Source organism: Hyposmocoma kahamanoa, unplaced genomic scaffold (genome assembly GCF_003589595.1).
Source record: "Hyposmocoma kahamanoa isolate Upper Pololo Valley unplaced genomic scaffold, ASM358959v1 102, whole genome shotgun sequence".
Lineage (NCBI taxonomy): Eukaryota > Metazoa > Arthropoda > Insecta > Lepidoptera > Cosmopterigidae > Hyposmocoma > Hyposmocoma kahamanoa.
In genome coordinates this window covers 582,032-597,897 of record NW_020653337.1, presented here as the reverse complement: position 1 = coordinate 597,897, position 15,866 = coordinate 582,032, and the positions used below count along the sequence as shown (strand labels likewise).

The 15,866-nt window shown below is 36.3% G+C and overlaps 1 protein-coding gene across 1 annotated transcript; it reads right to left on the bottom strand.

Annotated features, from left to right (window-relative positions):
• Positions 1 to 2,993: 2,993 nt before the first annotated feature.
• Positions 2,994 to 15,219, bottom strand: LOC113232329 (CKLF-like MARVEL transmembrane domain-containing protein 4). Its single transcript, XM_026467010.1, has 3 exons — positions 15,073 to 15,219; positions 6,659 to 6,925; positions 2,994 to 4,073 (listed from the first exon to the last, which is right to left on the bottom strand). The coding sequence occupies exons 1-3, from the start codon at positions 15,205 to 15,207 to the stop codon at positions 3,918 to 3,920; spliced, it is 558 nt and encodes a 185-aa protein (XP_026322795.1). The 5' UTR covers positions 15,208 to 15,219; the 3' UTR covers positions 2,994 to 3,917.
• Between the last annotated feature and the right edge of the window lie 647 nt (positions 15,220 to 15,866).

Sequence of the window (15,866 nt, the reverse complement as noted above, 5' to 3'; positions counted from 1 at the left end):
CGGTGTGTGAGCGAGAAAGTATTCGAGCTTGCGCGCATCGCGTTACACACCTAATTTAAAAGAAAAAGCAAAATTTGTCATGGAATATTACTTATTATTTTTTATGTAGATTTTAAGACTTTCGTGGTTATTCACTAAACGATTATCACTAATATCAGGTTTCTTACCATGGTATGACTTCTTTTTATTTTCCCGATATTTCGGAATGGTTGCACGCTCCATGGTCACGGGTTGACTCTAATTCTAAAATAAAAAGAAGTCATACCGTGGTAAGAAACCTATTATTTTTAACTTTTTTTGTTGAAAAAAACACTAGAATTTCAAAAATAAAAATTGTATTAGATCGTAAATAATAATAATCATTTATTTCAGATAATTGCATCCATAAAACCGTTAGTAATATTTGGTACTTCCATAAGCTTCCATGTATTATTATTACTATAAGATTACTATTTAGTTATTTCTCAGCCTACTGGCTGTTTGAAACCGCACTTGATTTCGGTTCGTACGGTTTGTAAGTTCTTCCGAAATTAAGTAAATGCAGTATGGCGCGTAAAAATGCGGCGGGTATGCAATAAGAGCCGTATAATAATAAAATTTATTTACCTAGCTACATGGAATCAGGTCCACCCAGAACTTCTGGTTGGAACAATCATATTAATTGGCAAATGCTTTCAGAATCCCGTTTTGACTACTTAGCACACGGTCCAGAGGCGCAACCCTATTCCGTAATGGCATAAAAGTCATCAGTACGTTCCTGGGCGACACCCTGAAGCGCTGCAATGACGAAGGAGCCCCAACAGCATTCTGAAGGCATTATTGTAACGAACGCGGAGGGCATTGTATGCTTTTTGAATGTAATTGATGCTCTGGTTCGTGTAAAATAATTGACAGAACGCCTTAAAAATAGTAATTTTGATTTGGTTAGAGCAACTAGGAAACCTACAGGCCAATTTATTACTCCGCACTGGTTGTCCTCTCCGTTCCCGTTCGAAAGCCAAACTAACGCATTTTCGAAGTGGACAAGAGAGAAATTCGAATAAAAAACTTTTTAATAACACTTTATTCTTAAGAAAATGTACATTAAAAATAGTGTAAAATACTGAAGTGTAAAATGCAGTGTAACACATACGAGTAATCAATTACATTACATACATTATCATTGACTTTGTGCAAAGTGTAAGGCCATAACAATTGGACACTTATTGTTACAATATTATTATAATAAATATGATTTGAAATGATTATTATTTAATTTTTTGATATACCATCTTACAAAAAACTTGTGATAATACAATTACATTTTCTAGACTTCATTTTTTTAATAAATAAATTTTACTCAATTTCATCTAAGTCATAGTGTTGACTGTATTTTTTTCCGACACCCTGTATCTTTAAACACATACAAACATTTCAAAAGGGTTTTTATACCATGTTCTTAATTTAAAAGCTTAACTTACACAACTAAGTTAACGGCAGGTGGTTAAATCTTAATACTAAGAAAGATATTAAATTGTAGCAGTCAAATGTAAAACAAGAAATATATATAAAATTGCAATTAAAATTAATTGTCAACCCAAACGATTGAATGGTACCAATTCCAACTCACGTATTACTCTGCATCAACTGCATCTAAAACTGTTAGGAACGTAGCTAGTCTAAGTAATCTGTGGCTAGACGATCAAGACTATGGATCCCTGATTTGTTTTCATTACTATAGCAAAAGATTTAGTAATGCTTGGAATGGAATTGGTGCCTTCAGGCTTTGATCCATTAAGGTTTTTTGTTTAGCAATAAGTTGCCCTCTCTTGTTTCTATCTAAAATTGATAAAACAGTCATTGTATAAAAAGTAATCACTAAACCTAGATATTATCTGAAACTACAATTGACTTGGAGAATACGCGTGTAGAAAAATAGAGGTTGTATAGCGTCATTATGTATAAATATGTGCAGGTACGTGTTTCTAAATTCGTTGCTGTGTATGGCGCCAATGTTTTTAAATATTAATTTACAGTTTTGCTAGATTTTCTTTAAATAAATTCGTAAAAAAATTAAATACAAAATACACATTTGATGTAAAAAATCTTACAAGGCTTAGGAAATAAATTTCCCCCTCATCAATGTCATTGCATTCAATTTCAGATCAAAATTGAGCCATCTCATACTATCTTTGGTTACACTAAGCTTTTTTTAATAAAATAAAAAGGTACCTTAATTTTAATAAAAATTAAATATACGAAGTGGATTGTTCGCGTAACGCCGAGTCTAAAAACCAAAATTGTTTTACAAGCGGGTGAGTTAACGAAATGCGAGAGTAGTAAAAAGGAAGGACACGATACCGCTCAGGACGACGTGACTCAGCATTACAAGAATAATTACTTTATATACAAGAACACTGGATTAATGCTTTGTAAGTACATGTTGTTCATTTATTTAATACGGTGTCTACAAAGTCGACGCCAAAACGTAAGGAGTTCTAGGGAAACCCTATGTCGCGGATGCCATGGACACACATACTCAAACACAAATTACACCCAAATTCACGAGAGAAATAAATGTAGGTCATACTAATATTTCTCCCGGCCCGGGAATCAAACCCGGGACCTTTGCGTGGCAGACCAGCATAGTAACCGTTCGGCTCGGTTCGGTCGAAGGCTGTTAAAAATGTTATTATTTTAATTATGTATTAGCTACTTTAGTAAATACAATATTTCCGTTAAATTAAAATGAATCACGTTGCTGTCTATGTGCTTCATATTCATATTATATTTAAGAGCATTTATTTACATGTGGTAGTTTTTTAACCGACTTCAAAAAAAGGAGAAGGTTCTCAATTCGACTATGTTTTTTTATATGTACGTTAGGCGATAACTCCGGTATATGTGAACCGATTTTCATGATTCTTTTTTGTTGGAAAGAGGATACCTCCATAGTGGTTCCATATTATTTTGAAGAAAATTATCCTCATCTAAGGGTGGCTGTTCACGCATGAAGATTCTTTTTTATAAATAGCGCCTAAATTTAATTATAAGGAGCAATTATTTTAATGATTGATTTTGCCATTCTTCAATTCAAGGCGTTTTTCTCTCTCAATATACTTTGAGCAGTGAGAACCGATGACCTCCTGCATCAAGTCCCGTGTAGTGGCTTTTATACAGTGACCCGTATAGTGGAGGGTTACTTTCCGGTAACCGATTTCAATAAAACTTGGTAATTATATGTAATTCCACGTACTTTTGAGGTCGGTTTTTTAGTACTCTATACTGAGATTATTTACAAACATTCTTTAAGTTTATTATTTTTAGTAACAGTACTACAGACCATAGCGTGTAAAAAACGTTGATAATGATCAGCCGCTGATTACGATCGGCGGGCAGTTCTAATCTGACGACTTTAGTCATTATACTTATTTAAATTTTTATCTTTTCACAGATTTAAAAACATTTAAAAACCGAACTCTGGGCATACCAAATCTTGCATAGGGACAAAAAATCATCCACGAAAGCAATTCGTTTCGGAAAACAGAATAAACTTCTTGAGTTTTCACGCCGAGTTTATAGACACGCTGCATATTACATTACAATAGGGATTCATTGGTGAACATGTAGGCAGTGTTAGACAACTTGTTCGCAATGAATACTTACGTTAGCCGACATGTCATCCTACATTAAACACCGATTTGTCAGGAGACGTGTCGGGTGAGTTATATATTCATTAACGAATACTGCAAAACATGTTTGCTAATGAGTACAGTACTTTAGTTGTTATGTCACATTGTTTTTAGCTATTATTATGAAACATTTACCTTTCGTTGTTTTTTATAGGAAAAACGAATACACTGGCGATCTTACGAAACGATTAATGATTATCCCCTTAGCCTGACCACAGCAAATAATCTACGTACGACTAGCCCTCTCTAATACCCTTCAGGGCGTCCAGGTGGGGTATTGACCGCGGCCGTGGTCTGCTTGGAGACGACTCTCGTGCCTTGCGCCAGGCCCCCCGCTTTCACCGCGGTGAACTTCAGAAAGCTATCGATGCCGTACGCCGCCATCGCTACGAAACCGAAGAACTGAAATCGATTAATTGAAAATACTTGTTAGGGATAAATTTATAATAATTATTTATTGCACAAAGACATGACATATAAAACATTGTTATAAAGGACATATACAAAGGTGAACTTATCTCTAGAAGACACCTCTTCCAGCTAGCCCTAGCCGTGGTGTAAAAAATTAGTTTGCGGGACTAATTAATAGTACAATAAAATTAACATTCTAACCTGAATAAAAAGTATAAAATTATGATAATATACACATGACAGACATACACACATAGGTAAACTTTATATACATAAATACATACATAAGCAAAAGATATGCTATAAATATTACTTGTTTATATATTATTGTGAACACAAAAACATAAATGCGAGAACCAAAAAGACTAATCAAAACACAGCAAATCTGGCGATTGCTAACTAATCTTCTGGAAACTAAATTAGAGCGACTGGAATTTGAAAAGTACCTGTCTTTTGAAAAGACAGGTATGCTTAAATATTTTATTGAAATTTGTAGACAAACTTCTGTACGCTTAAGGGTGTAACCACAAGTATCGACTCTGAATCACATTATGCCGTGTAAGAAAAAAGCTATAGAAAGAAAGAAAGAAAAATAATTTATTTGGCAACATTTTACAATAAATAATACAAAACAAACACAATCATACATTAGTTTTGTTACCAAAACGGTCACCACTCAGCTTTTTGTAATGAGACGTTGAAGAACGCCTTATTACGCTGGTTTTCAGTGGCGCCATATATGGACAAAAAGAAAGATGGCGCCTCGTCCAAGCAGGCGGGAAGATAAAAATAAAACAAAGAAACTTACTTACAAATATAAATCAAAACTTAAAATATTAAACAAAACCATAAACTAATCCTAACATAGATACATAATAATAAAAATGAAATAAATACCAAAAATTTGATTATAATGTAGTGTAAGTGAGGTGAGTATACGTAGTGTAAGTGACGTGAGTATATGTAGTGTAAGTGAGGTGAGTATCTGCAGTGTAAGTGAGGTGATTAGTGTTAACACATTGTACAAATTGGCTCTGATCACTTTTTAAGAACTTTGCAAGCAATGCACGACTACCTTATGTATTGAGATTATAATTGAGATAATAAAAACTTCTTATAGACTAATTTAAAAGAAGCAACAGATTTATGTATATAGGTAGATACTATATGTAGGTAGATGTTCTTCTTTTTCTCTCTTATTGCATTGACATCATGCTTTTTCTCACCGGCTCTAGTCGATGCCACGTTAATACTCCCAAAACCTTACCACGTAGTTATTAGATAGTAAGAAAGAGTTAGTAACAGTAGAGCTCCTTGTGAAAGAGTTGATCCTGGGTAGTACTCCCACCTTACCCTTTTTTTTTTTTTTAATATATAATAGACACACGCTTGGCCACAATCTCACCTGCTGTTAAGCGACGATGTGACCGACGATGGGACGCGTTTGCCTAAAAAATGCCTATTCACTCTAGCCTTGAATAGCCCCAAATTGTACTTTTCGGGAAATACAGATACCGGTAGAGCATTCCATTCCTTTGCCGTACGCATCAGAAATGAGGAGGCAAAGCGCTTAGTGCGAATAGGTGGAATATCAACGACATAAGAATGCCAAGCAGTGATGTGAGCGTTACTGCGTTCCGGTTTCGAAGGGTAAAGGTAAAACTACAGGCACATGGGACTAGTCAACGTATCAGATGTATCAGAGTGTCGGGCGCAGTGGCAGTGCCCCTCAGCTCTTTGTGATCAAAGCTATAATACACTTAGATTTAAACCATCACAAAGAAAATCTCCTTCCACCCGACAGGATTCGAATCAGCGACTGTCCTTTCGACGTGGCTACCGCTTTGTTAACGGAACTTCGGATCGAGCCAGCACACCTTTCGAATGTAATTGTTACGTATAATTGTATTGGTTACAAACGACTTTATTGCCGTAGCGCCACCAGTGAAAACTAATGAAAGTTTCTTCACTCACTCGGGTACCTTTACAGCTACCGGTAAGGCTAGCACGACAGGGCGTGACAGCGACGTAATGCGCGAGATACTGCTATTCTCACATAGAGATCTTGCGGTTTATGTCGCTCTCGCGCAAGTCGCACTCTGTTGTGCTAGCCCTACAGAAAAGTGACAGAGATGTTGCTCTATCAATTGCAATATTTGTTTTATAATATCAAGTGACGGGACGAACAAGTCGTGCACCTGATGGTGGCAAGCCATGCCGTCCATAACGGCTGCAATGCCACGCAAAGAACTGAGCGCCACTGCCACTGCGCTCGTTACCCTGGGACATAAGTTGACAAATACCCTGTGCCTATTATTTCACCAGCACCCTTGCCCTTCAAAACCGGAACACGTAATGCTGACATTACTGCTTGGCGGCAGAAATAGGTAAGGTGGCAGTACTATCCTGGACGAACTCTTTCACAAGGAGCTCTACTGCTACTTATTGAATATCAACATAATAACAAACTAGTGGAATTTTCACACAAAATAGATAAATATGACGGTAGTAAAAACATCATGCTATTAAATAAAAATAAAATATTACATTGTCTTGAAATTACACATAACACTTACCGCAGCGGCAGAATAAGCGTTTTCATGCACCGTGCAGGCGAGGCTAGCGGCGATAAGGTAGAAAAACGTCCAAAGGGCACAGAAAAGAAATTCAATTTTGAGCCATGGAATCTTGTAGAACTTCTCCACGATGTGGAACAGGTAAAAGCCCAGGAGAATACCCGTGAACCAGAAGGCGATCATTGAGATCCAACTGTAGTAGGCGCCTTTCGAGATATATCTGAAGTAGGAGCTTAGGATACAGATGAAACCGAGGAGACTGCAAACCTGGAATTCAGGGATAAGTTTCTTAAATAAGGTCTAGGGATTTGAACTTGCACATAAAATGACCTATATAGTCAATATAAATTGGAAATGTATTGCTTGCGCGCTTTCATTATTTTTTTATTAAAAAATGTCAATAATTTGCATCTTAAACCGTAGCCATAAAATGGAAATTTAGTGCATAACACAATTATCGTTAATCTTAAAAAACATGTGAAATGTGGTTATTTGGGAGAGTGAAGAATACATCCGTGAACGATGTGGTTTATAAAGAGGACGCAGTGACAAAAATAGAGAAAGGTATGTTGAATTTGGTTTGGGCGCACGGACTGGATGCTTCTTCATTTATTAAATATTATTATAAATTATTCGCTCCAATATTTTCATTGTGACTAGCGGAAAGGATATCGAACGTTAGTTTTAACTTATTTCCTTATTCCTTTTTTAAACAATGGTTTAATTATACACCGATCCTATAGGTTTAATTTCATACCCTCTTAATCACACACAATCAATACACAGCATTTTTCAACATTTTTAATTATTTTTATCTAGTATTGTGGAGCAGAGGACGTTTTTATTTTCCTCTATCAAATGTATATGTATAATTAAATACATACATATTCTAGCTATATACTTAGGGTCCTATATTTTATAATTTATTATGCAAGATTTTTGATATATGTATCATATGCATTTTCCACGAAGCTTTAGTCAATATGAGATGTCTTGCTTCATTTAGGTATTAATATATATATTTTGCATTTTTTAAGTTTATAACATGTAATTTTTAAAGTGTTATAAAATCATGTGCCTCTATTTTTTGGACTCCTCCAGTATGAATTCCTTTATAACTTGTAGGTTTTTAAATACGTTACAATTTACGACACGTAACAAAGACAAGGAATGAGAGTTATGTATGAGTGAAACAAATAGGAGTATCATTTGTGTAAACAAAATGGAATAATAATAATGGCTTAACGGTTTGCCAAAGATCCACAAAACTAACGTACCATTACGACCAATAGTGTGAGTCAGATAGACTCACCCACGTTTGAATTGGCAAAATATGTGTCTCGTACACTAACACCTCTAGTAGCCACAACGAACTCCTTTGTGAAGGACTCCAGGCATTTCATTGAGATCCTAAACAGTACCACAGTTAACGAGAATGAGACAATGGTTAGTTATGACGTTGAGTCTATTTTCACAAACGTACCAATAAAGGAGTGCATCGACGTTACCAAAGTGAAACTTCAAGAAAATAACATCCCAATGGAGATTGCTCAATAAAAATTTTGAAAAAATTTTAAAAATTGCAACAATAAAATTATGGAAGAGGTACGTTGATGACGTATTTTGCATAATGGAAGGAAAGGAGCAAAATATACAAAATTATTTAGCACGTCTTAACAACACCCATAACAAAATGAAGTTCAATTGTGAAATTGAGAAAAATCGCGAGCTTGCATTTTTGGATGTATTGGTCAAAGTCCGACAAGACGGTTCACTCGGTCATTCTGTGTACAGAAAACCAGTTGGTTTACGGACAAATATTTACATGCCACTTCACATCACCACCCAAAACACCTACATTCGGTCGTCAGATCATTAACCAATAAAGCTTATGGTCTTTGTGATTCACACCACCTACCACAGGAACAGGAGCACGATAAGACGGTTTTGCGACAGAATGGATACAAAATAAAAACATTTAAACCAATACACAAAAGGAAGAAGCAAATTGACGTACAGAGACTACCAGTTTTTCTGCCCTGTGTACAAGGGGTGTCAGATAAAATAGCCAGGTTGCTAAGAAAGTTTTCCATAAAAACTGTTTTCACCCCCTTAACCAAAATAGGAAAAATGTTACGTTCACCAAAAGGCCACCTTCCTTTACAAACACCGGGTGTCTATAAAGTGAACTGCAGTTGTGGGAGCTCGTATATCGGTCAGACTAAACGAACAATTGTCGATCGTATGAAAGAACACATCCGAGCAGTAAAAAACAATGATGCACAGAAGTCGGCTATAGCACAACATCTCACACAGACTGACACTAACCACTGGATCGAGTTGCATAGCCCCCAGGTACTCTCGACAGAACGTCACTACATAACGCGGTTGGTACGTGAAGCCATCGAGATCACGAAGTACAAAACATTTAACCATGATGATGGTTTTAAACTGTCCAGTGCATGGAATCCGGTCCTTAGTGCGTGCAGTAATAAAAACAAAAATACCTCGAGTTCAGTTTCGCGTGTGGATACAGTGAGTGTGGTTTGTGTGAAAAAAGTGAGTGACAATGGTAACGCCACAACAAATCGCGATGAAGGTAGTCGTCGACAGCGCAAGAGGGTAGACAGATATGTCTGCTCTTAAAGCTGTCATCTGCCGCCGTCCAGTCAACCCGTGACCGTGGAGCGTGCAACCGTTCCGAAATATCGGGAAAATAAAAAGAAGTCATACCGTGGTAAGAAACCTGATATTAGTGATAATCATTTAAAATGGAATCGATAAAATACATTGATATTGATACAAATGATCTGAACAAAGTCAATTAATCATTATATAGGTAAAATAAATTTACCCTCGAAAACCCTAGGGATTGCTCTCTCTATGAAATACACTTTGAATCAAATTTGTGTGGAATTTAGAGTCATCTCGTCTTTCCATACATCTTTATCCAACACGTAGTCTTCAATTAACTAGCTTAATATATTGACTAGCTTAATATATGCTCCGGAATCGTATTGTAAAAACGTATACAGTTCCCCACAATAGAACCGTTCACCCTAGTTAAACGAATCATGGACTTGACCATGAGTTAGGATTTAGCTCTAAGGTTAATATTATGGACATCTTCTTTCTTAATGAAATTATATATATTTTTACGGGCATACAAAATATCTGTATTAATGTACTATGATGCCACAGTCATGATATCAGTATCCTTAAACTTTTCTCAGAGTGAAACCCGAGAACCTACACGGTATCTACACAGAACGAATCGCTCGTTTTTGCAACACAAATATTGTTTTTATGACTGCCGCTTTACCCCACATGAGAATCTCGTAAGACGTTATACTATGGAAGTAACTTTAGGACTGTCGAAAATATACCGGTTACATTTAAAATGTAAAAGGAAGTACTCCTGTTGCGTGGTTTTCTACATGGCGACACTTTCCATGGAATTTCTCTAGCAACTGCTGTTTTGAAAGAACAACTGTATCTACTCCTTTTAGCGTCTGCTTCCTCTGTTCCATAATCCAGTTTTCCTAACTTTCCTCCCAAACCGTCACACACCTTCAAGCACTTGCTACCTGAAGGGTGCAGAAGCGTCACCGTCAGTATTTAGGTACAGGGTCAAGAGCACATCAAGCTTGCCACTTAAGATTTAAATCCAACTCTATGCCACTTACGATAACAACGGTCCAAAGTTCAAAGTGTCAAGCTTGACGTGCTCTTGACTGTACAACTTGACTAGTAAGGTAAAATACGAAATGAAACTATTTTTCAGATCTAAATCGCGTTTTTTTTTTCAAACAAACCAACGTTTACAACCGAACGGAGATCTACCATTTTACCTTATGTGAGAGGTGTTACAGACAAGATCGGAAGACTCCTCAAGAGTGCGTCAATCAAGACCTGTTTTGAGCCCCTGAGGAAGATTTCTCAGTCCTGAGACCCGTGAAGTAACATCCCCTTACAGGATGCAGGAGTTTACAAGCTTCACTGCGAGTGCGGTCTCTCTTATATTAGACAAACGAAGCGAAGTATTTGTACCCGCAGCAAAGAACATATAGCTGATGTCAAACACACGTAAAATAAGTCTGCGGTCTGCGAGCATGTCATGGATAAACCTGCACACTCAATTAAGTTCGACGAACCCCAGGTCCTTTCAAAAGTCCGTTATCTACCCAAAATGCGGTGAGAGGCCATTGAAATTATAAAAATATCCTAATTTATAAGTTTCTCCATACTACCAGTTTGGGATCCAGTATTTCCTCTGATGAAGGAACCCAAGCAGACATTCCAATCCATTCCAATTACTATTAATAATTAATAACAAAACTTATAAATAATTTAAAATGTTAAAATAAAATAATTTGTAAAACATATGTTGCGTAACTTGGAATGTTCTTTACTTTAAACGAATGCGTTTTGCTGTCAACGCTGGGATACTTTTACTGCGGCGGCACAATTCTTCAATCTCGAGGACCACTGCAATTGGACCTACCACATTGGACCCAATGTTGTCCATTCCGAAAATCAAGAAAGTCTGCACTACTTATACTACCGCAAGTAACGAGGCAATGCATCACATTACTTCCAGTTTCATTAACTAATTAGCAATATCGCACACTGCACGTATTTTAAGACTACCTTATTATGGGAAACATGCGAAGCGTGTACAGTGAGTTAGGGTGTAAGGTTTCTGGCCAAATTAGGTTTTGGGGTCAAAGGGCTGGTGGCCTGAATCTTCGCGGTAGCCGTCGTGGCGTTTACGGGCAATGTGGCTGCAAGCAGTATCATTGATCTTGACACTCGAAATTATCTATTGCCTAATAGGTAGCTTGATCAGTCATTTAAAGCTGATTACATACAACATAACTACAAGTTTGAAGAACACGAAGTATGTTTATTAAAAGGAAAGATTTAATCTGTATGGAAAAATGTGAGAATTTGTGTAGTTACATCATGTGGGCTTCTTTATAAGTAACGCTAGGATGTTGGTTATCTATAAATGAGACAACGGTGTTTCATCTTAACGCGCGTGTTTTACACGTAAAGGCAAAGACCCCCAACGTAGTTTATAATGACCTTAACAACTCCATGTGCGACTATGTGCCGCAGCGAACAGACGCCAGAGAAAGAAAATAAAAATCTATTTCTGGTTAAAAGAATAAACCCCGCGTTGGTTATATTTACGCGGTACAACCACACGCGACGCCGCGGTAGGCAGGCCTTTCCAAGAATTGAATCTCGCTTTTAATAGTTATTAATTCAATAGTTATTTTATTATATTATATTAACTTATTATATTAGAGATCGAAATATCCAGAATATATTTACCTAAACTTTAAGGAAGCAATTCATATAAAATCGATTACACTTGCCTCTGAAATTCCGGAATATAAACGATACGAAAATATAGATTTTTGTTTTACGTATATTTATAAAGTGTAACTAGCAATTACTTCACTACGGTATAGTGTATGTGGAAAAAAAAGTTTTAAATAGAAAAAAGAAAAAACAAATAGGTATAACAATTTTTCTATGATTTTATTTTGAATCCTTCCGGGAGGGCAGTATTACCCAGTCGACGTGTATCACTTGAAGTATAGATAAATAATAATATATTTAGCGCACATGGGATTTAGCCCAAACAATAACTAATTGATGATCTATTAGCAGAGTTGAAAACGACACGGGCTTACACGGGACAAATATGAACCAAAAAGTCTATGCCGTACTAAAGTATAAATGAAACATTTTAAATAATTAAGTATTGTGTATTAACCATGTTGATCTATAAACTTTTGCCATTTAATATTTCCCTTTCGTAAAAGGGTAATTTTCAGATTATTTTTCTCTACCTCATTTTGGGGACAGTTTTAATTTGAGTATTCGAGTTTATTATCGTGAAATTTCAACTATTGTAATTTTTTATGTATTTTAGTTATTTATTTTATTGTAATTAAGTAATACTTAATTATTCGAGTGTAGCATCCTGAAATTCTAGCAGCAGTAGAGCTCCTTGTGAAAGAGTTCGTCCAGGAAGTACTGCCACCTTACCTATTTCTGCCGCCACGGTGTAATGTGAACATTACTGCGTTCCGGTTTGGAAGGGTAAGGGTGCTGGTGAAATTACAGACACATGGGACTTGTCTGTCATGTGAACGTATGTCTGATCTTTACGATTCAAAGCTCTGATTGGCACTGCAACTGTTACCAATAGGCGTGTCGCTCATCACCAGGCGCACGGCTTGATCGTCTCGTCACTTGGTATTATAAAAAAAATTAATGGTAATATTCTAAAATATTGAAACAATAAAAATTGCCACCGAAATTAGGTCAATAAAACTAACCTGAAAATTACCCAAAAATTTCTATCTTATAACATACAAATGGTCTCTTCGTTATGAAAGTCATGTCCAAAATCTGAAAGGGCTATGTCAGGCGAATACGTTGGATGAAGTAACACATCACAACTGAACTCTAATCGTTTTAACGGTTCTGTAAAGGTATACTTATGTGGTTGAGCATTATCATGATGAAATACGACACCTATATACGATTCACCAGTTTTGGGTTTCCATGAATTATAAACTTAAAATTTTCCCGCCTACTACCATGCATGTGGAATGCAACATTTAAATAAAAAATCTTTTTTATTGTTTAAACTTAGACTTGCTAGCTAAACAATTGAATATTTCGATGTCCGATAACCATAGTTTCTTTACTACGATTAGATAACTGTAGAAGTGGAACGAAAGCCGCTATTATAAAGGCGTGTACTATGTGAGTGTGAATGCCGATTACGCGAATGACGATTGTGCGAAGACGGTTGCGCGAAAGCTTACTTGCGCGAAAGCTTACTTGCGCGATAGTTCGTTTGACGATAGCGCGAAGACAGATTTGCGAAAGCTGGAGGGCAAGTTAATTATTGCAAGTACTCCCACGGCTGCAGGTTGTTGCAATTCTTAGCAGTGCAAAGCTTCCATAATAAATAATACGTTTATTTCGTAAAATTTTTATTTAAATTAACCAAACAAAATATAAAAATCTTTAATTACAATCAATCAAAAAAACATTATCGAAAATTATAACGGGGTTTGTCCGAATTGCAACAACCTGCAGCCATGGGAGTACTTGCACCAATTAATCTGCCTTACAGCTTTCGCAAATCGGTTTTCCTGCTCGTCATTCGCGCAAATGAACTGTCGCGCATTCAAGCTTTTGCGCAACTGACCATTCGCGCAAATGAACTATCGCGCATTTAAGCTTTCGCGCAACCGTCATCGCACTATTATCATTCGCGTAATCGGCATTCGCACTCAAGTAGCATACCAATTATAAGGGAAAGTGGCTACATAGCAAATTTTACGACGTACTTATGTTATATATAGATATTAAGTGTTGTGTAACATTTCAGTCGTAACGGAATAAGTCGTGCCACCTTAGTTTCCAACGCAACATTCTCTGGTAATCGTCTTTACCTTCTTTATGCATCTCATATGAATATAACTCGTTGATAGGAGGAAACTCAAGCTAGACCTAAAGGTGCTAAAGCCCTGAAAAAATTACGTACCCAATGCTAATTCCGGACAGTCGGAAGGGGGCAATATGTAAAGTGTTGTAAAGTTTGTAAAATACCGATAAAAGGGGCGTGTTCGTTCATCTGGTAAAATAAACACCGATAACGCGAATCGGTAAACAGCGTCCATAACTTAATCACAATCAGCATAATGACACCACCGGCCCGGCCGGCGCGCGGCCGTTGAATTCACATGCTCGTGACGTCACAGGCGGCCGTCCGTGCCGATTGACCGGCTGATAATGGCAATCGATAACTGAGAAGGTCGTTTTATTATACATAGAATTGGCTTAGATTTGCATTTTCAGATTATGACAACTATTAATAGTAATTGTAAGTCAATGGGGTCCAAACACGTTTATTATATTGTGTATAAATCATTATGTATTTATTGGCAATTTCCTATTGACCAGTTCAGCTTGAAGAAAATTCGAAATTTTTTTTTATTCATTTTGTTAGGCAATTTTCAAAGAAATACACAACTTCAATAAGCAGATATGGTAAGTCCTCTATTTCGTAGAGGTCCGTGTAGGGTATAGGCTATGTAAATTATGATTCCAATTGGACGTACGTTGGACGAGATTTAATTTGTCTAAGATCTCTGAGTGGCAACACATTGAATTTCACATATTTTGAGTTACAACCTTATTGCAAAAGGAGTGCGATATGTGTATTGGTTATATAATTTTTATTCATATTTACGTTTTATTGTGACCTATTGTAACATTGAAAAGTAAAAATCGTGCATTCTCTACGTGGGCGTTGTTTGCGGAGTGGCAAATCTAAATCTCTACAATTATTTCAATAAAATGAATGAATAGGTACTCACGACTTGTACAGCTTTGAGAAAGCCAGGCAATGTTTTTAAGTAGGAAGGGTCGAACCGTATATTCGTCTGCACGGTGGTGCTGGAAGTCACTGTAGTGGTGGTTGTGTGTTGCCCCGGGAAACCCACTTCCGCCATTATTGTTTATTGCTGGAATAAAAACAACACCTAACAATCATCTAACAAAGCCACTATTTCCGCGTTTTTAAGTATAATATAACATATAAATGGTTTAGTTCATTCTTTATTATTTTTTACCTATATTTACGTAAAAAAACCATAAGAGTATGGAAACTGAACCGAATTGGATAAAAATAAATAACTAATTTCTGAACAAATTGGCTTTTACGCCTTTCTGTCTTGTACTATATTTTAACTAGGAGACATCCACAGACATATCTAGATATAATGTATGAAAAAATTGTAGATATCGTCTGTACTGTGGCAAGATTTGATGTTGCAATAAATTAATAACAAATCAACCATTTCTTAATTAGCATTATTATTTTATTACAAAAGCCACACAAATAGTTAATCAACTTGATATTGTTATTACGATATGAGAGCCAATAAGTCACTCTTAGGGCTTTTACATGGGAAGAAAAATGCCAGTAGTTCTATCAACAGAACTAGTGGGAGTAATATATGCACAAAAATATGATAACAGTGATATATGTTGGTTGATAATGGTTGTAATTCTATCTATTTGATAAATGGACACGAAGATTACTACGGGTCGTTTATTCAGTCCCCCATTTTTAAAAAAAATTCAAACTCACATAGATCCCTATATTAAT